General features: G+C 31.0%; 5 protein-coding genes across 14 annotated transcripts; 2 read left to right on the top strand and 3 right to left on the bottom strand.

Annotated features, from left to right (window-relative positions):
* Positions 1–141: 141 nt before the first annotated feature.
* On the bottom strand, positions 142–8,821 carry LOC105284867 (protein spinster). 3 transcript variants are annotated; one of them, XM_026971960.1, is made up of 12 exons: positions 8,714–8,821; positions 8,250–8,496; positions 7,909–8,154; positions 7,571–7,767; positions 7,267–7,418; positions 6,961–7,164; positions 6,656–6,790; positions 6,259–6,520; positions 6,050–6,148; positions 5,763–5,970; positions 3,310–3,402; positions 142–1,304 (listed from the first exon to the last, which is right to left on the bottom strand). In XM_026971960.1, exons 3-11 carry the CDS (start codon positions 8,108–8,110, stop codon positions 3,350–3,352), a joined length of 1,512 nt encoding a protein of 503 aa, XP_026827761.1. In that variant the 5' UTR covers positions 8,111–8,154; positions 8,250–8,496; positions 8,714–8,821; the 3' UTR covers positions 142–1,304; positions 3,310–3,349. The 3 variants fall into 3 exon arrangements, with proteins under 3 accessions (XP_026827761.1, XP_011346970.1, XP_011346971.1); XM_011348669.3 differs by having other exon boundaries at positions 908–991; XM_011348668.3 differs by lacking the exon at positions 3,310–3,402 and having other exon boundaries at positions 142–991.
* A 127-nt stretch (positions 8,822–8,948) lies between these two features.
* On the top strand, positions 8,949–11,563 carry LOC105284868 (protein lin-37 homolog). 2 transcript variants are annotated; one of them, XR_894945.3, is made up of 8 exons: positions 8,949–9,116; positions 9,464–9,539; positions 9,737–9,878; positions 9,953–10,159; positions 10,584–10,767; positions 10,967–11,115; positions 11,205–11,350; positions 11,437–11,563. XR_894945.3 is itself a non-coding variant. In XM_011348670.3 (7 exons), the coding sequence occupies exons 2-7, from the start codon at positions 9,464–9,466 to the stop codon at positions 11,224–11,226; spliced, it is 780 nt and encodes a 259-aa protein (XP_011346972.1). In that variant the 5' UTR covers positions 8,949–9,116; the 3' UTR covers positions 11,227–11,563. The 2 variants fall into 2 exon arrangements, 1 of the variants encoding a protein (XP_011346972.1); XM_011348670.3 differs by having other exon boundaries at positions 11,205–11,563.
* An 861-nt stretch (positions 11,564–12,424) lies between these two features.
* Positions 12,425–18,288, bottom strand: LOC105284869 (ankyrin repeat domain-containing protein 13D). 6 transcript variants are annotated; one of them, XM_011348677.2, is made up of 15 exons: positions 18,019–18,288; positions 17,738–17,820; positions 16,746–16,881; positions 16,501–16,625; positions 16,205–16,250; positions 15,890–16,033; positions 15,667–15,738; positions 15,234–15,414; positions 14,912–15,137; positions 14,702–14,830; positions 14,453–14,603; positions 14,198–14,359; positions 14,009–14,109; positions 13,832–13,932; positions 12,425–13,489 (listed from the first exon to the last, which is right to left on the bottom strand). In XM_011348677.2, the coding sequence occupies exons 3-15, from the start codon at positions 16,837–16,839 to the stop codon at positions 13,252–13,254; spliced, it is 1,770 nt and encodes a 589-aa protein (XP_011346979.1). In that variant the 5' UTR covers positions 16,840–16,881; positions 17,738–17,820; positions 18,019–18,288; the 3' UTR covers positions 12,425–13,251. The 6 variants fall into 6 exon arrangements, with proteins under 6 accessions (XP_011346979.1, XP_011346980.1, XP_011346973.1 ...); XM_011348678.2 differs by having other exon boundaries at positions 17,738–17,817; positions 18,019–18,144; XM_011348671.3 differs by lacking the exon at positions 17,738–17,820 and having other exon boundaries at positions 18,019–18,287.
* A 381-nt stretch (positions 18,289–18,669) lies between these two features.
* Positions 18,670–24,542, top strand: LOC105284870 (kinase suppressor of Ras 2). Of its 2 annotated transcripts, none has more exons than XM_011348679.3 (16): positions 18,670–19,033; positions 19,875–20,012; positions 20,165–20,312; positions 20,426–20,686; positions 20,862–21,033; positions 21,182–21,357; positions 21,461–21,772; positions 21,876–22,015; positions 22,347–22,470; positions 22,541–22,746; positions 22,855–23,031; positions 23,119–23,304; positions 23,429–23,562; positions 23,634–23,771; positions 24,064–24,193; positions 24,278–24,542. In XM_011348679.3, exons 1-16 carry the CDS (start codon positions 18,881–18,883, stop codon positions 24,428–24,430), a joined length of 2,748 nt encoding a protein of 915 aa, XP_011346981.1. In that variant the 5' UTR covers positions 18,670–18,880; the 3' UTR covers positions 24,431–24,542. The 2 variants fall into 2 exon arrangements, with proteins under 2 accessions (XP_011346981.1, XP_011346982.1); XM_011348680.3 differs by having other exon boundaries at positions 18,881–19,033; positions 21,461–21,730.
* Positions 24,543–25,015: 473 nt separating this feature from the next.
* On the bottom strand, positions 25,016–26,893 carry LOC105284871 (lys-63-specific deubiquitinase BRCC36). Its single transcript, XM_011348681.3, has 7 exons — positions 26,490–26,893; positions 26,269–26,402; positions 25,956–26,160; positions 25,798–25,886; positions 25,606–25,710; positions 25,405–25,507; positions 25,016–25,294 (listed from the first exon to the last, which is right to left on the bottom strand). The coding sequence occupies exons 2-7, from the start codon at positions 26,380–26,382 to the stop codon at positions 25,149–25,151; spliced, it is 762 nt and encodes a 253-aa protein (XP_011346983.1). The 5' UTR covers positions 26,383–26,402; positions 26,490–26,893; the 3' UTR covers positions 25,016–25,148.
* Between the last annotated feature and the right edge of the window lie 120 nt (positions 26,894–27,013).

Below are 27,013 nucleotides of genomic sequence, written 5' to 3'. Positions count from 1 at the left end.
GGCAGGAAAAGGGGCTATTGCTTCGAAATTTATAGAGCAATAATTGCAATCGGTTCTTATATATTTTTGTAAATTAATCTATTGTATATTCCTGCAGTTGTAATGGATATATTGTTGTTAAAAAATTGCTCGAAGATGTAACATTCTAAGAGGAAATATTCATATTCGTAATTATTGAAACATATCTATCTACACGCGCGTAAACTTCAGTCTAGCTAAAGTGATAAACTTAAGATTATGATATTAACTATTAATAATTTTTATGTAAAAAGGTTAAATTAGCAATTTATAAAAATGTCTTCCATGAAGAATCGCGTTATGTTTAATGCAATTAATACTAGTACAATTATAATTAATAAGTATAATCGCATATTAACGCATTACATTAATACTAATCTATTACAAATCATACGAACAATTCGAACAGAAACGTACTTGTGTATCTTATACGCGCAAACCATTTACTAATACAGAGTAAAAATATTCATACCTCTTAATCTGTATTCTATTGATCTATTGTCTGATAATATCGATACTATGATACACGAATTCGCGCGCAATAAGAGATTACAAAAATATAACATTTAAAGTATTGTACAATTTCTATATACGCCTTCGTTCATGTGTTAGGAAAGTGCCTGAAAATCTAACACTTTATACACTATTAACAATGGTAACTTGTAATTACTCCTTTAAAGATATTTTTCGTAATAATAATTATATGCAAATTTGCTTCACGAACTTCTGCAGAACATTCTTGTTCTATGTAAGAGTGACATCGTCTGTCATGAAACCAACTGCAATGTTCGATAAAACCATGTCTGTACATCCGCAACAATAGCTCATCTAAAGTGTCAAGACTTCGCAACATTGTCCTAGTGAGACGGTTCCACTTGATGTCTATTAATTTCTAATATCGTATTCCTATCATTTTGTAATTCGCTGTCAACTGCATCGTTGCAAATACATACTGAATCTGAAATACTTCCACCTGAAAATAGCACAGTAACATAATACAATTAATGTACTTTAGTCATACGCAAACTCAGTTAAATCGGCAGGTATAAATAGTATAGGTATAAGTAGTATTTTATGTGTGTCTGTGCGTGCGCATGTGTGTTGTGTGTTATAATGTAAACATTGTATAAATACAAATATGTGTGCATTATATATTGTAAAACAATTATTAAAATATATAAAATTATAGATTGCTTCTCATCAGAAATCCTATATTAATTAGTACTTATAGTATATTCTGTAAAAGTATATTACCCCAATCAGTACACAGATAACATTTCAATAATCTAAAATATTAAAAGATCCTTGTCAATGTATAACACAATATAATTATTTTATTAAAGAAGAGTTATATCGAGTAAATGGCAAGGTACATAACAATATGTACATCTAATCCGAATTAATCCGAAAACAAGTATATAATATATAAGCAACTATATGTGCTACTTTTTCAAGTATTTTGCACAATACCACGAATGCTAAATTCGAAATTTATTATAATAAAAAATATAGCAATAATATCATCAAACGCAAAGTGCAATTTTTTAAAAATTATTCTCAATTCACACAGTCTGTCAATATAGACTAATTTATTTATTAATCCTGCAAAGCAAACGCACATAGATGAATACAACGAAATTATATATAATTATTTAAAAGAACAAATAATGTATTTAGATTGGCATTGATTTATGGCAATTATATGCAACGTACATATAAAAATATGTATAAATAAAAATTTCAATATTAATTAATTGTGTTACATTCCATAAAGAAAGTTACAGGCAAGCTTCATCAGTCTGAAGAATGACACTACGTCAATACCAAATCTAGTGACAAAAGCTAATTCGCAAATACTCGCAATTTTTTATCCCACTCAACACGCATATTTGTGAAAGAAGCCAAATTTAAACATTTATGTTAGTTACTACATACAATCACAGAAATATCTAATCTAAGTTGTAATATACAGAGTATCCCAGTAGGAAAGATTCAATATTCTGAAAAGTAATCGGTCATTTTAAGCAAAAATGTTTGTATGAAAAAAATGCACTGATGTTGAAAATTTATCATAAACTGCAAAAAATGTGTCATTTAGACAATATTAGAAACAGTACGTATCTTTTTTATCAGTAAATTTGCAATTGTACATTCAAATAGCTTCATCTTGGAAACTGTTCGGAATAGGAGATACCTTTATATGAATATTTTTGCTTGAAATGACCATCACCTCCCAGAAAATATTGACTTTTTTTCCTGACATTCCGTATATATAATCCAGTAATGAACAGTGCTCGTGAGGAGGTGGAACAAGTCGAATTAAATAGGAAAGTCTTGCATCATTTTGCAAATAACCACGCAAAATATTGAGGTATAAGTGAAGAAGATTGGCAAATGAGCACGCGTCTCATACGCGAAGTGATAGACAGGCTTTAGGCAGTGATCGTATTACCTGGCATTACACGAGAATAAACACTCGGCAAAGAAAAGGACAATCACTGATCATCACTGATAATTCTTTGTAATATTTTCTAATAGATCACTGTTGTGCTTAGAGCACTACGCTTACCATGTACTCGACACGCGAAATGCGCATTTATTTATAAATCTTCTTTAATTAATATCTCGACATATATACTCTTACTGCGATTGCAAAACGGTACAGGATTTTTCTATTCAATCTACTCCTTAGAAGCGTTAGTCCGTTTATTACTGGACATCCTGTATATGTTATTGTAGTATAATGTTTTCAAATATTGTAACCCTCTTATATGATTTTTTTATTACACTATTATATTAAAAATGCCTGAACGTGCAGGTGATAATAATGGGCTCCGAAATTGTTTAATGTTTGATGCACCCTTTAGGACATTCACAAGCACACCAAAAATAAGCCAAAATAACATATATAACAAAAAAGCTCTATGTCCCTATATTATGAATTTCCCGTGCATTTCTGTGAAATAAATCACAAGAAACAAAAATACTATTTTTAATTGAACATATTAAATATATAATGATTTGTTAAACTCATATAAAATGATAGAAGGAAATAAAATAAGAAATTTACCTAATAGTTGTAAAGAATGTATATCTTTTTAAAATTTTGTTCAAATAAAAGCTTATATACCAATACAGGAATATAACTATAAAAGCTGCATAATGAAATAATTATAAAACAATACCTGATTTTTAATACAAATTCTTATAAAAATTTTGTTCGATTAAATTGATTACCAAACCAATTAAAACAAAAAAAAGATAATGAAATCATGAAAATAAATTATATACCAGATATACAGCACACTATCAGGTGAGGCCCAGTGATGATCTATAAATTCGTTGATTCAGCTTGCCCTTTATTCTTAGTATCTAGACATTTGTCTGTAAGAAAGATGTTTGCATGTTATAAAAAAATAACTACATGCACATTCCGGAATAAACCATGTGAAATGTACAATATATATTGCCTATAACAAGTAAATCATTTTCTGAAAAATATTCTGAAATAATTTTATGAAAAAACAAAAGTGATATACAATTAATCTTTCCAGTGAATACGTTTTTTCGACTGTTTAGCAGTAAACATGAACATGAGTCCGTTCACGTCCGACACTATTTTTCTCATCTTAAAATATTCAAACAAATCTGAAACAATTCATTCAATATTTGTCTACAGAGTAGCTAATAATGTTATAATCATTTACTACTTTTTTAGAAGAAAGAACTCGAGGCAGGCAGGTTTGCCGATTTGACAGTTACGAGCACGTATTATTTTGGTTTGGATACCGTAGACTTACGTATTTACTCAAAAGATTAATTATTTTATACATATAAAGCCAGTGTTAATTATAGTATCAAAATATGAATATCAATATATGTCATAAATTGTATTTTAAAGAAAACTAAGAATTTCAACGTACAAGACACGTGCACATTAAAAAAATTTTTTACAAAATGTAGCTTTATTCTTTTGAGAATAGTAGGTAATTTCATATATATTTTATAATAAAGCTTCAGCATAATAATTATACGTAGCATATCTAAATTATTTATACATCATACATGTCAAAATTATAAAAACAGATATATATCTAATATTGTTTTAAAACGGTATAATGCGAAACTGTAACTGTCAGTTATAAACAATAATTGTTATAACAGTAATAATGTATAGTAAATTTGTTGTAAGTAAAATATAATAAAATTATTTATGAAACTATAAGAAAACTGAAAATGCAGATATTAAGATGAAGATATTAATGAAAAACACGGAAAATGTGTGATTATGTTAATACATTTACGCTAATGCGTAAATGTATTGAAGAAATTAGTATGTTAGATTTGCTATATAACATCGCTATATTAATCATGTTTTTAATTCACACATTCCTTAACACGTTAAGCATTATTTTTATGTGAATGCATATAAATAGACAAAATTGGCATGATTATATGCAAATTATCGCATAAAAATTATATATACTTCTATTAAAAATTATTCAATGTTTATGTAAATACATTACTCCACTTTGATTGGTGGAATATAAAATAAAGATTTAAAACTATACTGCCAATAATAAAAATTAATAAATACATGACACATAATTGAGCAAAAACATTAATTAAAACTTTAAGGCTTTCGCTGTGGTTACTACTGTAGAGTTCTGATTTCCGGATTGAAGCTACGTTATTTGTCACTTTGGTTTCGATATTAAAAAAATAGAAGACTTAAGGAGCTTTAACAAATTAAGCGCCACGATATTAAAGATATATTAAATGAAAAGTAAAAATAAAAAGTTAATACATAAAAGAATAAAAATGAGACAGCTAAGATTTAACCAAGTCGGATATTACAAGTTCAATGTAACTAACAGAACTTCAATAAGTTTTATTAAGTATCAATTAAAATAGTAATCATCCTTCTCAACTTTTAGTTAATTAATATAAATGTTTATGTGTACATGTATGAAAGAAAAAGATACCTATGAATAAAAATGAGTATGAATAAGTTTGCTTCTTTTACTTATTCTTGTAATCTTATAAAATATTTGATATAAAATATTTGATACAACTTTCATTTTATAAATATTTGTCTCTTCTATAATACACATACGTATTAATATGCAGATAAAAATGTCTAGCGTCTTAAACAAAACCGATAATTTGCATACTACCTTCTTTTTGATCCCAAAACTTGTGCTCGCAAGTCCAAAGTTGAAAACAATTCATGCACTGTGCAAAAATAGCATGTTTTTAGTGAAGTTGCAAATTTTTATTTCACATTCCAACCAGATCTAACTACAGGGGTAATATACGTCACGTATGTTAATTTGTTAGCGTCATTAGCATTACTATGATCATTTTTACAAGTAACATTGTCTTTGAGTTTTTCCGAATATATATATATATATATATATGTAGCTTCCAAACTTACCAAAGGGTGAACGCTGCCTTGATATTTTATTTAATAGTAGTGTGTATGTGTGTTATGTGTGTTTTTGTATGTGCGCGTGTTTATAACTTGATAAGAAATTATTTTTGCAAAGTACACTGTATTATTGTGTTAACATACTTGTATTAAATTTGTGGAAGAACTTTTGGTTATATTAAAAAATTATAATAATGTGTACATGTATGCATATGCTTACGATTTTGATGTAAACGATGTAAAGGTATTTTATCTCAACTTTTATCAACTGTATATCTACATTATAATCATTACTTAATAATTTTTCACTTACCGGCAATAGCGAGGTCAACTAACGCCTTATCTTTTTGTATGTGCAGTGCTGTCAAGAAGAAAAATAGAGCACCGATTACTTCCACAAACATAGTAAGAAACATCGCGTATTGTAGACTACGAAATTCTACAATTATATTTTGATTGCTATGAACACCGGCTTGTCCTACCACAGTTGGTAGTAATGTGGATTTTAATCTTTCCGATATCTAAAATAAATATAAATATAAATGTGAATGTATTTGTCTTCATGATATTATGAAGAATAAATTATTATGTTATACATACAACTCCAATAAGATAGGGACTGCCTGCATCTCCAAGAGCATGTGCAATAAGTATTTGAAATGCTTCTGCGGTAGACCTTCTTGTAGGAATAACTACATACTGTGATATAATACATAGATAGAAGATAATTACATTTATCTTACTAATTAATGATTCCTGTTGTAATTTTCAAGCTAACTAAGCAAGTTAGAACCTTGCCAATTACTTACCAATAACATATCGGCTACAATGGACCAATTCAAATTTAATGACACTTGACCACAGAATACTAGTATGTAACAAAGGGTCGAATTTGTATTGGCAGTAATCATAGCAAAAAATAATAAAGGAGCACTTATTAAAAGACCTATGGCACATATTAAAGGATCAGCTTGTTGCCAGTAAACTCGTAATTTTTGTGCTATGGCGGAGCCTAAAGGTACTCCTATTAAACCAGATGCCATACCAATTAATCCAAATTTATATGCAACACTGAAACACAATATAATAATATTATTGTGTCATCTTCTATTATATCTTTTTATTTTTTGATTCTATTAATTCTTGGGATGTATTAATGTTTACTATACAATATTTACTATAGAATAAATTTAAAAAGAGACATACTCGTCTGGATCAATCTTCATTTGATTAGGAAGTAATTGGAAACCTAATTGTAGATATGTTGGTGCCCACCATGCCAGTGCACCTGTGACAAATGCCACACAAGTAAATCCTGCAGTAGAGAGCATAAAGCTTGGACTGAAAATTATATCGATAATATAATAAACTTTCTACTTACTAAACAGGAATGTTATATAAATGTCATAAATTTATCAAAGTAAAGTAATACAAGATCTGTTCTTCTATCTTGGAAATGTGCAAATAATTTATTATATAGAATAAATATATGTAATACAACTAATAATTACTTTTTCAATAATTCCTTGATATCATGTGACCATGTAGTACTTGTCAAGTGAACGCCACCCTCTCGTTCACCTCTAATGGGATCTCTTACCACAGTGAGCAATAGGAGAATAGCTATAATACCTAATATAGGAGTAATACGTAATCCCCATTGCCAGTAACCACTGATACGAGCTGTCTCACCACCCGTGATATATCCTAAACCACTAAAATAAACATTTAATAATGTATATATATATATATATATATATTCTCACATAAATTTTATTACTACGCATATTAATCAATATATCAAATAACAATGATACCTTCCAACTGGAATAGCAAAGTAAAATAGAGCAAGCATTTTAGACCGTACATCTTTTACAAACAGATCGCTAATTATTGTTGGTGCAATTGTAGAATAACTTGCTTCTCCTATACCAACAAGTGTTCTAAAAAATAGGAACCATCCAAATGTCTGAAACAGATTAATATCACGTTTATTATACATACATACAGATTATTTTCAGTAGATTAGAATTACATTTTAATATGTACTGCTTGCAGTATAATATTTTTGTCACCTTATCTAAATCACTATTTATTTCGATAGAACAAAATTATACTTACTTTCATATAAGAGCCAATAAATGTGGTTAGGCACCACAGAAATACACCACTGCTCATAATGAGTTTCCGGTTATAACGATCTCCCAAATAGCCAAATAATGGTGCAAATACCATGTAACTCAAAATAAATGCAGTCTGTAGCAGCCCTGACTTATCATTGCCAATATCAAAGTCCCGTTTAATCTCACTCAATATTCCTAGAGGAACAAATTAATATCGCTCATAAGAATTAATATTAATTAATATTCTACCTTGTAAAAAAGCTTGTTTATCAGTTACATATTTCCATGATATCCAATTAAGGTAATAAATGAGCAAAATAATATAATAATACTCACCAGCGATTGTAAAGCGGTCCATATAATTTATGAGATTTACGAAACAGAGGACGGCGACTGTAACCCAGTCACTCGCGCTAATCGATCTCATCTCGGAAGGCATCCTTGTTTTTACTCCGCGCGTTTCCTCTGCGACGTCCTGATCCGCATTTACTATATGATACTTGGTTTCTGTATTAATTGGAGCTCTATCTTCTACCATGACGCAATGAATTCCTTGGCATTCGCGTCGTCATCGGCGTCACACTATTCGAAATAATGTAATTCATAAATATCCAAGTTATCGCTAAAATTACCCAGGTATCCTGCAGTGCAAATATAACCTAGAAACCTGACATTACCTTGTCATGCGATAACAAAAAACTGATTACAAGCACTTGCAGACATGCTGAGCATCGCACCACCGCATCGCCACCAATCACCACACCACACACAATTCCCGGCTGGTTCCTCCAATGTTGCTTATTGATGCTACTTCACCACTTCTCTTCAATTGACGACTACTCGACTAGTTCAAAAAAAATTTCTTTAATTTGCCCTCACGTGGTACGATCCAAGTTTTCTCGATTCGTCGTTAAACTGTACTACCTGAAAATTACAATTTTCAACTTACACCGAGTCGGACTATTTGGAAACAAAATTATTATATCCGTGTGTTTGATCACTATTTCATGTTTTAGTCAGAAATTCGCTTGATCGAATGTTGGGTTGTCATTCCGTAGGCGCCAACCGCTATTAACCGAGTTGACCGAGTGATAAATGAGGATTTTCCAACAAGAAGTCAAAGGATATTCTATTTACTTACTATTATAATAGTACAAGTTGCTGATTAACATAACATTAATTATTAAGTTATATTCCCAAATTATAATAAGAGTAAAGAGCCTCTGAATCTCTGATGCCTCTGAGAGAGAGAAAGTGGCGAATTGGGTCATGTGACCTCATCGCCAAGAGCAAACCTTTCCGTACCACTCCTGTACTCGAGACTCGATACTTGACGCTCTCATGTAAGGGCACCTTTACTCTTCTCATATTTTAAATAGATATAGATCAGACGTTAGGGAGAAAAGGGGGAAGAATAGAAATTGATAAAACGAGACAACACGAAAAATTCATGTAATATAAACAAACCTAATGTAGTGATTTACATATATGTGTAATCTCTGTGTGGAACTGTGTGGAACTGTGATTCGTCGTTTGAAGAAAAGGTTAGAAATGAAGAATAACTCAGTTTGATGTTTCTCTCTTTTACTTATGATTTACTTATGATGTTATTTTGTTGCAATATTTAATAATATGTTATAAATACGTGAAAAATGTCTATTTTATTGTACTTGACAATTAAATTAAAGCATTGTTGACTCTAGTATATAACTCAATTGTTCCAAGCAATTCTACTTTGTTCAATCATTTTTATATATCATTAAAAATCATTTCTTGTTTATGAAATCTGTAATTAATTACTAAAATTAATATTAAATAGTATCTTAAATTAATTAATCTAACATTTTGTTAAGTTAAATTAATTTCAAATATGATAACATGATAATTATAGATGGGAAAGAAAAGAAATATTCAACCACCACCAATAATGCCAGGGCGGATTAAAGTGGAAATAAAAGATGAAATAGGTAATAATATATGAATGCATATATATATATATTTTTTTTTTTCCATACATAATCTATAAACTTAATTTTATCTTTTATATACATACCCATGTCTACACACACACACAATATACGTATACAACATCATATCTTTTTTGAATAAGTAAATTATTAAAACTAAATTATAAGTTTACAAAGTATGTATTATGTTTATATAGGCGATAGTGATGTTCTTGTAGCAAGGGATCGTTTAAAGGGTGCTCTTCGAGAATTATTACAGCATAGTGATACAGGTTCTTCCGCAGATTCAGGTGAAGAAAATTCGATTCATGATAATTATAAACACCCAATGAAAAAGATGTAAGTAGATATTATTATGTCTATGTGTTATCATAAAGTAACTGATTTTTCATTAATTATTAATCATGATATAGGGCGAAATCTGTTAACCTTCAGCAACCACAACGAAAAATCAGACGTCGTCGACAAATACAAACTGATACAGTGTTTCATCATACTTACGTGATGAAGCTTTTTGATCGCAGTGTTGATTTAGCTCAATTTCAAGAGGATACGCCGCTTTATCCTATATGTCGTGCCTGGATGGCTAATCAACCAAGAAATCCTAATTTGGTTCCCAAGTAAGTAAAATTGTATAAATGTGGCTTTTGTTTATTTATATTTACTTATTTTATAACTAATCTTTTGCGGACCGAAATAGACTAAACTGTTGAGCAATCGACTGCACTACTAGGCTAGTGAGATACTTTTTGTAACATAAATTCTTACTGTTACTATCGAAACATGTATTATATATGATACAATATACCATATCATATGTCTGTATTTCATTTTACAATTAAAAAAATTGTATGTTAAGAAAAAAATATAAATTATATTACATACAATACATATATATGCATGCGCACATTTGTATGTGTGTTGTTGCATGCTGTGCGCACATGATATCATATAATATAAATTGCCATGATTCTTGATTTTATACTCAGTGCTATATATCCATACGAACTTGGAATTAATATACTAATTTGTACATTCGTATAGAGTTCGTAGTCCTAGCCCAGAAATAGTTAATGAAGTTAATATAATGAACAATCTAATTAATGCTAATGGGGAGATAAATGATGTCCATTATTTGCCATCTCCTTTACCCCGTGTGGAGGCTATACCAAGAAATCGCATTCCGTCTCCTATACTTGGAGCAAAGGATGATTTGAACTTGGATTATGTGAGTCATTAGTTTTGATGAATACATAATGAAATTAAAATTTCTCAAGGAAATCTCCATGTATCATGAAAGGCTTATACGTGTGTTATAAAGTTTTCTAAAAATAAAAAGGAATATGCTACATTTAAATACACTTATGTTTTTTACGTTAACAATCACACATTAGAACAGAAATAAATGGTATTGTAACATATTCCAGGAAGGACAAACTCTCAAATCGCGAGAACAATTAGTGAAAGAACATTCCACACGGTGGAACGCTATTCGCAAAAAGTGGCACCAACAGGCACATAAAAATGAACGACGTTATATACAGAGTGCTACTATCCTTAGCACTATTTTTACAAAGTTTGTATAAAATGTTATGTTTGTTTATTATTATGATGAGACACTTTTCAAATAATTTATAATTAATTGAAATATTAATAATATTTTAGAGCACAATCGGAATTTGAATAGCAGAGACGTGGCAGTCCAATGACTGCCGATTTTTCCGTCATTGATAATTCCGTTTCTGATCATTTTTATTACGTCATCAAGGAATAATTTCTTATTTGTGCTATTTTTCTATCTGTCTTCATTGGTGAGTGAATGCACATATTTAAAGGATTGATTACACTTACACATGTTTTATATGAATTCCTTTTTTTTTATTTATGTAATGCCCAGAAGAAACTTGTGATCATGTTTTAACCAAGTTCTGATACAACAAATTATCTGATATCAATATAAAAGAATAAATATTGCAATAATGCTTGTAATTGTTTCTTTGAATAAAACTTATTATGTATTATGGTAATTAACTTGTTTCTTTTAAATATATCATATTTCTTCATAAACATTCATACGCCCAGAACGACATGCGCATGCACGCATATAAAATAGATTTATTTCTTTTCCGATACTGTAATATCGATATCATCTCTGCACTTATCACAAAATAAATTAGCTGAATTATTAGAAAATGTACTTCTGAAAATTAGAAATTTAATTTTTCAAATGATGAAGCATCACGGCATCTCATTGTCAGTCGTGCAGTGAAAACTTTCTTAAATGAACCGTATCAATATTGGATTGATTGATAGAAAAACAGCTTAATGATCCGTGAACCTGATACCACTAGATTTTTATTTACGTTTGATTATGGTAAATCTATTATATATCGTGATAGTATTAGTATTAGAAGTGTCATATAATTGAAAGAAAAAATCAGTTTAGTCTTTGGAAACTTAAAAACACAAAACATGTCAGAAAATATTCCTACACATTTAATAAAAAGAGCACCAATTATAGCCACCAATATTCTCCAAGTATTCTTTTGACATTGGCAATTAAGGGTTTATAAGCACAAATGCATGCAAAAATAACATAGTAAGCATCGTTGATATCAAACATAGTCAAGTAAACGCATATCTTGCGAGTATGCAAAGTCGTTTTTCTGAAAAATAAGGTCTCGTATAAAAAAATTTTATTCTACATTTTTCGACTTATTTTTTATGTAAAATTATCTCCAGTTTATACCACCAGCCCTGGAATACTCTGTATACACACATAATCCTTCAATAGCGTGTACTAACAAAACAACATATAAAAATAAGAAATTTACTCTTTTATTTGTATCAATACTTTAAGTCGATGTAATAAATATTACCGTTAATCATACGTCCTCAATTTATTCTTTACGACAAGCTTTAAAACAGGATAAATGCACTTATAAATGCTGTTATATAGTCATATACAGTTCTCAAATTCTCATAATTCATCATCGTGCTTTCAAATATAGAATTAGGTTGTTACTACAGGAATGAGAGAAATCTCTATAAAAATGTTTGATTTGAATCATGATATCTCTTTTATATTCTGATTATAATTCTTAATAATGGTGCAATTATAAAAAATTTTTTGAAATATATAATTAAAATAAGAATAAAACTGAGGAGGAAGAAGACCGAACGAATAATTCTTGAAAGCTTGAGAATTACACGCCTTTTATTCTAGATATTAACAATCGTAACTTACACACATTATTTACTTTCACTTAATAGAGTTTATACAAATATTATTTACTTGTTTGTCGATTGTGATTGCACCTTTCTTTAAGAGCGATTGTAATTTTCAAGACTTCCTTACATGCTTGCTGAAACGTCTACATTATTGAGTTTTGTCTCATATAAAATGTCATTACGAAATCAATAATTTAAATTATTCACTCTTGATTAACTAATGCTATATTATTTTTATTTCCGCTTGCATTTATGTAAGTTATATTTCCATAACGAATCACGAACGTTCATTGCAATGTAAGCAACATTATTATTCCTTAATGCACTTTGCAATCTATAAATTGTAGGAAATGATTTTTTCTTTCTTTTTATTTTATATTATTTAATCAGTCTCGTTTTAATGAGACTGGAAGATATCTCACGTTTTTGGAAGTATATTCTTAATTAGCTTGTTTTTCTCACTATTGCACATTTGGGAAGTTCATTTGTCCGTCAAGGACAACTCCAGCACTTGACGGAACGTTTCTTCTTCCAACAATCGGCGTTGCTCCTCTTCTATTTGTTGTTGCTCGGAAAGTTTTAGCGCTAGTCTCAGTTGTTCCGCCGTACTCTCGAGAGAATCGCTATCCTCATTCTCATTTATAACAGCTGAATTTGCCGTACCTTCAGCAGATCCGGCTGCAGTTTCTTGATACAATACCAAACTAGCTTGAATCGCTCTGAATTAAAAAAAAAAACAAACAAAATAGATTATTTAAAAAGCGTGATTTAAATATTTTCAGATAAGATTTGTTTACGGCAACTCTCCAAGTTTTTTTTTCAAAAATGCTTTATAATTATAATTTAAATAATCAAAGCGTCTTTATATCAATTCAAGTATTATAAATAATTTTAAGAAAATACTACTACTTTCCTAAAGTTAACAACATTACCCACCTGCCTGAACGTGAATCGTAGCACAAAATACACACATGCAAAATTAATTATAAAATTGAATCAACGAAATTAACTAAAGATAAAACATTTAGTAACATTCTCTTTAGCATGTATTTATTAGGTACCTTTGAAGCTGTCTTTCTTCTTCAGTAGTCATGTTAGGCGTAGTTGGCCTAGATGGCTTTTGTGCCCTTAAAGCTTCCCATATATCAACCTTTACAAAATTCTATATTATTTCTTACTTATTTGAAAACGCAGGAAATATGAATATACATATACATGTTCTGTATAGAACAAAATACCTCATCACGTTCACTCCCAGCTTCTAAAAGACTTTGCTGAATTGCAAATTGTAACAAGTCGTCTTCTTCTTCAATGCTAAATTGTGTCCTAACTTCCGCACCTATATTCAAGCAGCGTTATGTATTCAACAAATCGACATTATATATTAATATATGCATAAACGTAAAAAAGAAAAATAAGCATTTTACCTAATTTGACATATCCACTTGGTGCTTCGAAACAAATATCATCGACTAAGCAAGTTACACGATTAGTTTCTTGTAAATGACCCACATGCGGTACTCCTTGATCCAAACCAAATATATTTCCAAACGTTATTCTTGCATTGAGAATGTGGAACAATGGAATTTCTAAGGAAAGATCAAGTTGTAGCATACTCGGTATATATATATATATATTGTACATATGGCACGTATCTAATATATTTAGAAACACGATCGTACCAATTTTAACAGGAAAACCAGCTGGAAGTTGCATTTGTATAAAATCTTTTAATTTGGCAAAATGTGAACTAGATATAGCCATCAAATCTACGATTGGCATAATTTGTTCTTGTAAACTTAACGGATAATCTTCACTCAACCATAAAGTTGCCTGAACAAAAGTTATTTTAATTAATGCAATATCATAAATATAATCAGCCTTTTACCGTTATATTACGTATAACAAATTCCATCAATCGATATCTGTACCTTAAACTTTTGTATTTTTGTATTAACTTCTTTCGGTCTACCTATGTCCCGTCCATTTAAATCGACATTTGGATCAAAGTATTCCTCAGCAGTAATATTGGAGGGATTACCTATATTATTGAATTCTTCCTGAAATATACAACAAATGTTTCTAGTATTTTATGAATGTATAATTACACAAAAATTAATTATTATTGAAAAACAAGTTACACTGGTAGCGACAGCGCTGCTACTTTCTTGCTGCTGTTCCGTAATACCAAGAAATGATTGTAAAGGTGTCCTTGGGGTTCGCGCCCTTGCCTTATCAGCTTCAGATAAGTGCTCCAGCCGGGTTTTCGTTATTAATTCTACATTGCTCGCGCTAAAAACTTTACATTCGTGACCGTTTACTACCTCACTTTTATCAGAACGCCATCCCCATAGACCTGCTTTATTCCTAATTCAGCATAAGTAATATTGAAACAAGTACAAAACATGATTATTTTATTTATATATCATTGCCATATACATATATGCTATAATGAATAATTACCGTTCAAAACTAATTTTATCCGTGTCTATATACGTCGTAACTATGGGATTGGTAAGTCGAGCTATCACACCTTCCTCAGATGGCTCCATTAATTGTACATTATCGTCTCCTAGAAGTTTTATATGCTCGACGTAGACTTTCTTTGTTTCGTGATCCACTTCCATCATTGTTGCTCCATCATCTATAAAAAATAATATCTCATATCTTCCTTATTTCTCTTTTTTCTGTTTATTATATATTACATAAATATCTATAAAATATTTTAGAGGAATAAACAGAAAAAAGAGAAATAAGGAAAATTGACTTGGCTGGCGTTAACATTAGAAGAAATCTGCAAAGAAGGACTCGTGCATGCGTACCACCAAAGTGTCAATACTAAAATTTTAGCAATTCGATTCGCAGAAAATACACATTACAATTAGAATTATATCACCTGTGTGATAACCATCCACACTGAACACATAACTGCGTTCACATCTGATTGCCACAGGCGAATTTGATGCAGCTTGCAGTAACATATAGAATTTAGTACAAACAAATAATTAAGTAGCATCCCCAGAACATAATAATGAATTTTGCAACTTAAATAGATATACGGTTACAGGAAAGATATATCATGCATTAATGCAGGTATTAATGCATTAAGCTGTACTTACTTTGTCCTTTGAAGACGTAACTACGATTGCCGCGTTGCCAATTTGCATGGTCAAAGCCTAATAAAGTAGTATCAATCCTCACGTTACTCCCTTGCTTATAGACCTTATAGGTATCACTTGGGCACATCCGGGATGCGAGAGGAACTAATTCACAGAAATAACGATTATACGTGTTATAAAACGAAAATCAAAGTATATATTAAAGTCGAGATTAAATTCAGATTCACACTTGAATTAAACTAAATTAAATTAAAGCCATGACACAGCAGATTCGCACAATTAAATGTGGATATTAATTAAATTTTTGATCCTTACCCCAACTTGTAAATTCCCATTTCATTTCTACGTAAAAATCAGGTGCCTAAAAAAACAAATTTTGTTATATATCACATTACATAATACTTAATATAAGAAGCACAATATTAGTTTAAAACAGTGTTTTCTTGAAATTTACTGAAAAGAATTATTCTTTCAATAAAATAAATAGTATGTTTTACTTACTGTGCATGCACGTGCGCGCATGCATATTGAACTAATGATTAAAAAAACTGACTTTATTTAATTAATTGTATTTTTAATGTATATATTATAAATGCTGTGATGTAATTAACCTGCTTGAGCTTATGAAGTAATTCTGGTATTCCAGCTACTCGATTACAGTATCTCTGATAATCTCTCCTAGCAAGTACCAATTGTAACAATTCGGGATTTCCTGTGCCAACTGCTTCTTGGACCACTACATCAAGAAAGATCAGATTAACTGCTTATGTATTCAAAGTAAAAAGGTAAAATAAATAGATTTGTTAAAAACAGAAAATGTTCTGTAATAGACAAATAAAGTATAAAGACAAATTACCACTCCATCCTTGAGTATTTTCAGTATTAACGTTCGCTTCATGTTCTATTAGTACTATAGCGGAATTTGTATGACCTAGAGTTACAGCTAGCATCAGCGGTGTCCTTCCTCGATTGTCATGTTTTTCTATATCATGCTATAATAATGTTTAAATATTACATGTTAAATGGACTATATAATATCTAATATTACGTATTTATATAATTACACAAAAATTTATATATATAAATAAATTTGTACGTGGTATTTGTATGTGTGAAACATATTTATCGATATTTTTCAAATAATTATTGTATTTATATATAATTTTTAAATAATTTCGTAAAATTCTCATTTCACATTTGTTGTTGGAAGGAAAAATTAATTGTTTGCCTTACAATATAATGAGTAATATTCATGCTGCAGATTAAAGCAAAACTGAATAACTGATGCTTATTTAGTGGTTATTTATCCAAACACAGAAATTCAATAGTAAACTTTGGTTTACGTAACGATGGAAAGAATGATGGTAAGGCAAAAAAGACTAACACAAACGTATTAATTATATATCAATATATATACCACGTTACAAAGATGTTATGCTTCGGTAATATAATGTCAAAAGTCACAAGTCACATTACATATCTAAGGTTTCTTTCTCATGAGAGGGGCTTCACGCTTCATATTTTTTATTTAATATAATTCTTTGCATTATACATATAAATTAATAAATCATAAATTTGATATTGATATTCCATTTGATATTATAATTAATTATTGTTTAAATAAAACTGATCTCATTTATGTAAAAAACGAAAATATTAATTTTTATAATATACACGAGATAAGATATAGAATTATTATAAATAAAATCAAGACACGGAATATAAAATATATCGTTAAACACACGTAACTATATGACTAGATGATGCCAGTTAATAGATTCTAAAAAAAGTAAAACTAAAAAAACTTAGAAAAAAACTTATATATAAAAAAATTGTTATGTCACATACTTGTGCAAATAGTATATCAAGAGTACTTTGAAATGACGAATCATCATTGAATCAGACGAATAATCGCACTGCCTTCTTATCTACTTTGAAGAAATTTAAAATTATTTAAGATGACACGATAATTATTGCTGGTAACCGAAATTTGTTAACACGGAGAATTACGATTATAATTTAAGTACGTGAAAATATCTGATATTAAACCAGTGTCCTACTTCGTCCGTATGAAAAGTCCGATAAATATCGAATGAGATAAGCCTGTTAAACAGCAGGTCTACGCAAACCTGATTTGTAGATAGTTCCTTGTCGAGTTCTACATAGCTGTTATGCCAGACGAGCCAATGCAATGGATAATTCTTTCGTATGGCGTCTACATTCACCATTTCTACGAGATCTGATTGACATTAACATATACAACACGATATTCACACATAACAATTTAACAAGTACCACAAGTCGAACATACGATATGAAATTTTGACAGTAAAATACATGACATTAGGCGAAGCGATTATTGGCCATTGAGCACGCGGCATCTCTGAGGGGTACACGTATACTGGTTTTCCAATGAGTAACGAAATACAACAAAGGAAACTTGTCGCGAAAATTCAAATCTTATGATTATGATGAATCCGTGGATTTTACAACTAGCAAATCATTTTTTTAACTGTCTTTTCTACAGATTTATATTATATTATATTCTCTGCGTTCATTAAAATAAAGTAAATATTATGTAGCCAATCAACTCGTAGCTTTCATGGAAAAGCACACATTTCTCGGATTCTCGGACCGATTTCTAGCATCGTGGACTCGAGGCTTTAGGAGTGATTTGCAAGGTGAAGTGTAAAAAGAGCTGCCTTCACGAACGCCAAGGAAAAGTTACGCGGATGAACGCGTCGAGTTCCCGAATCCCGTGTTCCCGAATCGCCGCGCCGGGCAGCGCCGATTGACGTCACCGATAGGCGGCCAAGATGGTTGTCAATGTTGATAAGTGGTTTGGTTACTCGGAGATCACGGAGATTCAGTAGTGATAACATCGCGTCTCGATAGAGAAGTTCTGCGTGATTAGCATTATGCCCGTCAAGTAAGGGCTCGTCTTCCTGGTTTGGTGAGGATCCGCGCGTTGAGCCGATCGTTGCACGAGGGATGGCGGACAGCGAGGATGCGGAGCACGAGATACGACGTGCTTTGGAGGTCGTGCAGTCTATGATCGACATCTCCGCCGATCGACTCGAGGGTCTACGAACCCAGTGCTCAACCAGCGCGGAGCTCACCCAGCAGGAGATAAGGACGCTCGAGGTAAATCATGTCTCAAGTTGACACAAAAATAATCTTTCGCAGCACGCGCGCGCGAAAATCCAAGCACAACTGTCCTGACTAAACTCGTGATCCTTGTCTTCGGTATCATCATCACTGTCGTCGTTGTCGTGCTGCGATCCTTACTGTTGCATCACGTTGTCAATTATTAAAAAATCACACTTTGTGTCTTGTTTATGGTCTTCTAACACTTTCCTCTCCAAATTGTCCCATCCTCAAGTGGGAATCTCATCATGCAGTTTACGCTTTGATGTGATAACATGAATTGCTGTGTTTTATTTATGAAATACTTTCATGCATTTTCCAGTTTGTAGTCATAATTTGCTTTACTATTTTATTAAAAGGCAGATAAAATTGCTTAAAGTATATCTATAATTTTTAGGAGATAAATTTATAATATATAATTACGATACTATATGTATACTTCTGTATGATAATCTGTATGAAAAATCAGTTAAAACGTATATAACTTGTTGAAAACTAATGCTATAGTTTAGAAGCTAATATGATAATCAATGCAGTTTGCACATAAGCATTTTGTAGTAACTTTGAAATCATTAAATGAATATTACCGCTATGTTTTGTTACTTACTGCCAATACTGCAAAATCATTCTGTTCTTTTTGTTTACCAAATGATAAAGATAAAATGAGTGCTACCAATATTGAGAGTAATCAATCAATGTATACATATAATCAAAACAAACTTTGATAAAACTATTCCTTTGTATTGTATATATGTATATTTATAACAAGATAATTATACTATAAGATTTTAATTAATCTATATTTATTTATATTCTGAGAGAGAAATACTATTTATAGGGCAAATTAATAAAGTTGTATTCTAAGCAACTTGTGACAAAAGCTAAATTGGCTGATTCATTACCAACAGAGATGAGACAATATCCATCGTTGCAACAATGGTTAAGAGTTGTTGGTCTGACCCAAGAATCGATTCAGGTAACAACATATACATAGAAACATAAACAAACTCTTTATAACTTGTTTGCATTACAGCTTAATGTATATTTCTATTTCAGATTATTCAGAAAGATAAAATTTTATTGTTTCTCTTTCTTTAATAATCTCAACACTTTGTTGTAATTTTTCAGATGGTTTGTTCCAAAGCTAATTCCCTTGAGGCTTTAAAAGAAAAATCCGAGCATGAGTTAGGTAGCATGTTGGGGGAGAATAATGTGCGACATGAGGAAGAACACCGTCGACTCTGCAGAGCGCTGCATAATTTACGACGTTACATGGGTGAAAAAAACTTAACTACGTTGTTTAATTTTGGAGCGAGTCAAAAGAAGAATGTATACATTTTCATTTTTATTCATATAAATGTATAACATTACATATTTTGCTGTTATTAGATGTTCTTGCAAGAGGAGATATGGATAACAGTGATATGAATTTGTATTGGGATTCTTGGGATAGACATCATTTACGTACGGGAGCCTCCCCTAGACCCATTCGATCTCGTCCTACGCGATGTTCCGTTCCATCGGAAGATAGCATTCCATATCATAATAACAACAATCTAAACAGTGATATATTAGCACAAGCTTCTTCTGTAACATCCTTGACGTCAACTAGTCCTCCGTGTACTCCTCTATTATTAAGGCAAGGATGTGGTAAGTATTAAGTAAAAGATATTTTCTTTTAATATCTCATTATCTTCATCATTTCAAATATAAATTTTACTAAACATGTAGATGTATAATTAAGATGTACAACGTTCCCCAACATACAAGATTGAAGCATTATTAATATTTATTTATTCTATACAAATATTGTTCTCGATTACAGGAATTAAATTTCCAACAACTCCTCCTCCATATAAGAAGAATCACATTGGTGTGCAAAACAGCACATCGCAACCTGAAGTGTTTCCATTAACTAAGTCAAAATCTCATGAATCGCAATTAGCAAATCGCCTTGAAAATATAACGCATCTTGATAACGAAGATACATCATCTAGGTAACATTTAAGATATACAATTAATCTGTTTAATATAGTTTAGACATTAATTTAGTATTAATATCTATCAGAATTTCTCTCTGTTAATTTTACCGAGATTAATTTTAATGAAATATTTTTATGTCCAATCTAATTACATTCTTTTTAGTTCTGGCAATGACTGTCATGTAGGAAAAAGAAATCGTCTACCAACAGAATCAAGTTCGTACTGTAGTACAACGGACTCCGGAAAAGGAGAAAGTCTTTTGCCAAATAGTAATAGCCCTGTTAAATCACCACCTTACTCCAATGCGGAAAGTGACGACAACAGCTTTAAGGGAACAGGTATACGGGAAGAAGAAAAAAAAGTCACATTTTAGCATTCGCGTTATACGCCACAGTAAATTATTACAATTGAATATTTTTCTTCTCCATTCTGCTTCCTTAGTAACGAGTCTCCAAGTGCCAAAATCTCCACGTACTCCGACTGTGACCCGGGGCATGGGTCACATAATTGCTCATCGCTTTACTAAAACTTTTAACATTTTTATGGTGACAACGTGTGATTATTGCGACAAGCAAATGTTCATGGGCACTACTTTAAAATGCAAAGAATGTAAATATAAGTGCCACCGAGAATGCGAACCCAAAGTACCCCCTTCATGTGGCCTACCTCAAGAACTCTTTGATGAGTTTAAACGAAGTGTACAAGGTGATGGTGCGTACAAACTTTGCAACTTTAATACAGAGTTGACCAAGTGTAAGCTTTTGCTATATTATAATCATTAAAGACGACGTTTTATATAAAACGTCATTTCATTTCAAAACGAATGATTAAATTAAAACAACTATAAATATTACAGGTATGATAAATGTTTCTCCAATATTAAGTAAACCTGGCATAATGTCTCCAAATCATCATAACTCAAATTTATTAGCTTCTTTAACTCGACGAGATCGGAAACGATCGCATGCACACTCCGCTATGAATATACCTTTTCAGGTATGTTACGATCCACATATCGGTATTCTTTAGCAAATTTTTTTCAAGCTGTTTTATTATATATTTTACACTGTGAAAAAAAAATATAGGATAGGAAAATAGAGAAAAATTGGCGAAAGTTGAATGACAATAACTCTGCGAAAAATTATCGTATCCTTTTTTCACAGATAAAATGTCTATTTTCTCTTATAACATTCTTGTTTTTTCTTTCCAAAGTATTCTTCACAGCTAAAATGTGTACAAATTTTCCATTTTGATAATGTGTATATGTATATTTATAAATCTCTACTATTATAAAACATATATATATATATATAATTTACATTTATAGGGCGCAGATTCTAGTTCAAATACTTCGAGCTGTAATAGCTCAACACCTTCTAGTCCAGCATTGTTACCTGCTACTACTAGCCAGACTCCACAAGCTCCTGTCAAGCAGCAGTTTCATTTTCCAGGTAGAGATATTTGTCGCACTCTGATTTATCTTTGATATCAAATATCATCATTTTTATATCTTACTTCTAGATGTACTAAATGAGAAAGGAGCAACATTGGAAGCACACAAACTCGAAGGCACGACCATATCGAGTGATAGTGATAGAACGGTAAGCGTTTCGGGATCTGGTAGTGTCAGCACAGATTCAGAAAAGACACCCGTCAGAGTTGATTCTCAAGATTCTCAAGTTTCTGATGGCGAACCTGGAGATGGTCGTTGGCCTCGACAAAGTAGCGTGCGTATTTAATCTTACCAAAAGATATTTATTTATAGCTTTTCTCTATTACATCTTACGCGGCTATAGATCTCATTTTACGATCTCATTTGTCGATTGTCGATGCAGTTGTCGATGCGAGAGTGGGACATTCCATACGATGAATTAAAAATCGGCGAACCAATTGGAACAGGACGATTCGGTACGGTGTACAGAGGTAATTGGCATGGAGATGTCGCAATTAAAGTCTTGAACATGGATTATTATTTGGACGATGATAAAACATTAGAAGCATTCAAGTTAGAGGTAAGAATGCATGCAAAGAAGAATTATGTTAATTACCTCAAGTTAGTAATAAAACAATTATTAACAGATATATTTCATCTCAATTAGGTAGCCACTTTCCGGAAAACTCGACACGAAAATTTGGTTTTATTTATGGGAGCTTGTATGAAACCTCCTCGATTAGCTATAGTGACTAGTATGAGTAAAGGCATGACCCTTTATACTCATATTCATTTACGAAAAGATAAATTTAATATGAATAAAACTACTATTATAGCTCAACAGATTTCGCAGGTATGCAGAGAATTAGTACAAGTAATTTGTAATTTTTAACTCATTATCAATAATTTAAATTTAATAAACTCTAACATTTTATTATTATTATGTGTAACATGTCGATATATACGACACTATATAGGGTATGGGATATCTTCATGCTCGCGGAATAGTACACAAGGATCTGAAGAGCAAAAACATATTTTTAGAAAATGGCAAAGTTGTAATAACAGACTTTGGTTTGTTCAGCGTTACCAAGTTGTGTTATGGAAATAGGTAGGTTTATATTCTATTTACCATTTTTGTATTATTCTATACTTTTAACATCCTCATGTGCATGTATGTAGAAAAGGAAATGGTTTGAGCATACCACCAGGCTGGTTGTGTTACTTAGCACCCGAAATCGTTCGACGATTGAGACCGCAACAGAACCGAGATCAAGAAGAGTTACCATTTACAGCTGCTTCTGATGTTTATGCATTTGGGTTAGTAATATGACATGTACCTTAAAACCTTTTCATATAATACATTATACAGCAGGAAATGTACTCGCAAAATGTCTTTATTGCTATATTTATATAAAGCAACTAATTGTAAGATAAAAATTACTTTATTGATTTATATGAAATATTTTATTTTATAATAAAAAAGCAAGAGGGAGAGGCAGGCAGCAATTTTAACGATTAAAACGATTAAAATAATTAATATATTTAAAAACTATTAACGGTAGAAGTGGTGAGAAGTAAAAGTTTTTAAAACGATCCTTTTTTTCGATAGTACTGTCTGGTACGAATTATTATGTGGTGAATGGCCGTTTAAAGGCCAACCTCCTGAAGCTATCATTTGGCAAGTCGGGAAAGGGATGAAACAACCTTTAGCAAATTTGCAAGCCTCCCGTGATGTAAAGGTATATACCTCTACAACTAAAAATATAATTACTACAACTTTGGTACACTATTTGCGAAAATTACAATTTGATAATCTTTTCTAGGACATTTTGATGCATTGTTGGTCATATCGCACAGAAAATCGTCCAGACTTCGCAAAGCTGTTAACTACACTTGAAAAGCTGCCTCGCAAAAGGTTAGCACGTAGTCCCTCTCATCCTATACATCTTTCTCGTTCTGCAGAATCTGTGTTGTGAATACATTTAAGTCTATTTAAATATCCTGTTGTTCTCGTAGTGTAAATAGAACTGTACAATTGCCAGATCTTTGTTTGTGACAAAAAAAAATAAAAATCACTAAAATGTGTAATCGTTTTTATTACTTATTTATTAAAATGTGCGATGAAAAATTTGCAACAATTGAAATTACTAATAAATGGTTGCAAGTTGGATATTTATATTGTAAATAATCACGATATTATAATATTTTATAATTATATTAATTATTATTATTGCCAGATCTTTGTTCGTGACAAAGATTTTGATAATATATTACCGTGCTAGTATTTTGTTATTAAATACATAAATACTTACCTTTCAAACCAAGTAGAAAAAGATACAAGGATAGGAAAAGTATCTATAAGTGTATATAAAGTATCAATAAAATTTTTATTAATATAGATATTATTTTAAATACTGTATGCAAATCTTTCTTATTGCAATAATAACATAAAAAAACAAGTATGTACATTTTGTTTTAAAACATATAGATAGTAATTTGCATATATAATATTGTAATATAAATTATGACAAATCATTCGGAAATATAACTGATTTTAATTCGGTAAACTTTTCATCTTTGATGTTTTATTTATATTATTTAACAGTTTTATTAAAAACACAAATTGTTCATAGTCATAAATTATTCGTGATCACTATTTATATCACGATTGAAACAATGACCTCCAAAAAGTTTTCATCCATTAGACATTCTTTGTAACTCTTGGAGTTGTCTCTGGAGATGCATAGCGCGCAATTTATTCAATGCTATCTTTTTTTCAAACGTTTGTATCAAAGGCTTTGTAATAATGTCCGTTATATGGACTAACGCACGTGTCCTAACTGTAAAACATTATATTTGTGTGAAATGTTTATCACTTATATACTGTCATTAATTCAAATGTATTTTAGCAGTTCTGCAACATTTATATTTTATAAACAGTTGTACGTACCAGCGTTATTGTGAATACTCGCAAGGATATCTGGATGATCTTTACAAGCTTCGGCCATATCCTCTTCCTCTTGTACCAAAATTTTCGACAGATCTGTCATTGTCTAAAGTAATATTTATGTTTGCGTAAACAACAATTTGTCATTTCTTAGAAAATTCTTAGAAATAGAAAAAAAAAAAAAAATCTAAGAGTAAATCTTACTCTTAAACATCTATCTGAAATATCCGGAGTATGTACTATTTCCAATGGTATCTCTGTAGCTTCACCATTATCCGATTGGAAACAATTTAAAAAGATTTCGTGTTCCTGTGAAAAAGAATTTGCGCACTGAATGAATCATATCTCGTTTGTTAAGATTAAGGTTAAGGATTAAGAGATGAAAAACGCACGTACTTTTGATTCTTTGCCTTCAGAAAATACTGAAAATATCAAGCCTACAAAACTATGATCCATTGTTTGATAAGTAGCTTGAGTTCTAACATCTGCAAAATAACATTTGATAGAAAGATTTGTAAAACTGTATTTAAGTTACTTCTTCACGTTATACGTACCGACGTGTGATGGACAAACTGTAATATGTGGATGTGAATGATACCATCCAAGGACGCGCATAGGTCGATTTAATTCTACCGTTAGTCGTTCTGCTTCAGTAGCAGCTTTTAGTAATTGCTCAGACGATATTTCTACCCTATCTTTCTTTTTATCTAAACGTCGCAAAATGATAACCGCTGATATTTTTGCTACTCCACACGCAAACTAAAATAAAAATTACTATTTTGCTGATCCTATTCCATAACTATATCCAGTTAGAAAAAAACGATTAGTGGAATATATGAAAGGTGAGAAATTAACAATTAAACATACATTGCCAATGAGTAAACCCATTACTTCAAAATTTTCTGTTGATAAGGCATGCTGCAGGCATACCATATAAACATCCGTTTGCAGCTCTACTTTTTGCAGCGGAGAGCTATCCATTGTTTAGAAAATTATTAATCCTATGAAAACAATACAAATTTTTATATTTCTTAAAGCATAACCTATTAAAGAAGCAATATTTGACGCTGGCATAGATGTGCACTAACCTCTTTATTATTATTGAACTCTGGGTATACAAGTATTTTACTCCCGAGTTCCGCAATCCGCCGGTTATATCAGTAAAAGTAAACATGCGACTAAAATTACCTTTTCAAGTGAAACTGTATTCCAATAAACGACTCGAGTTTGATGTACTACAAATAAAATGATGCACTTGGCAACTACTTGGAAAGTTGGAGCTACATGTAAATCGACAACACTCGTTCGACGATTGAAATTGAATTTCATTCCTCGATTTTTCGATATTTTAATATTTCTCTCTTTGATTGATATTCGTCAAAAATAACATTTATTATCACATATTGACTGCCGCAGTGCACCGTTCAATTAGCGCCGGCGGAACAGCGTTCCTACAAGGAATAACATTTAGAACCGTAGCTTCTATTAGGTATGTTTCATTTGATCCCTGTTGATATCGCGAATTTGCGAATGCTAACACTCACAGTGTTATTATATGATTTATGATCGTCCGTTCTATTTGAACGACTGTAGCACTGCTGATCGGCTGCCA

Source organism: Ooceraea biroi, chromosome 8, assembly GCF_003672135.1.
Source record: "Ooceraea biroi isolate clonal line C1 chromosome 8, Obir_v5.4, whole genome shotgun sequence".
In the NCBI taxonomy this organism is placed as follows: Eukaryota; Metazoa; Arthropoda; class Insecta; order Hymenoptera; family Formicidae; genus Ooceraea; species Ooceraea biroi.
The sequence above is the reverse complement of the archived record's forward strand: the minus strand, read 5'-3'. Positions and strand labels throughout refer to the sequence as shown.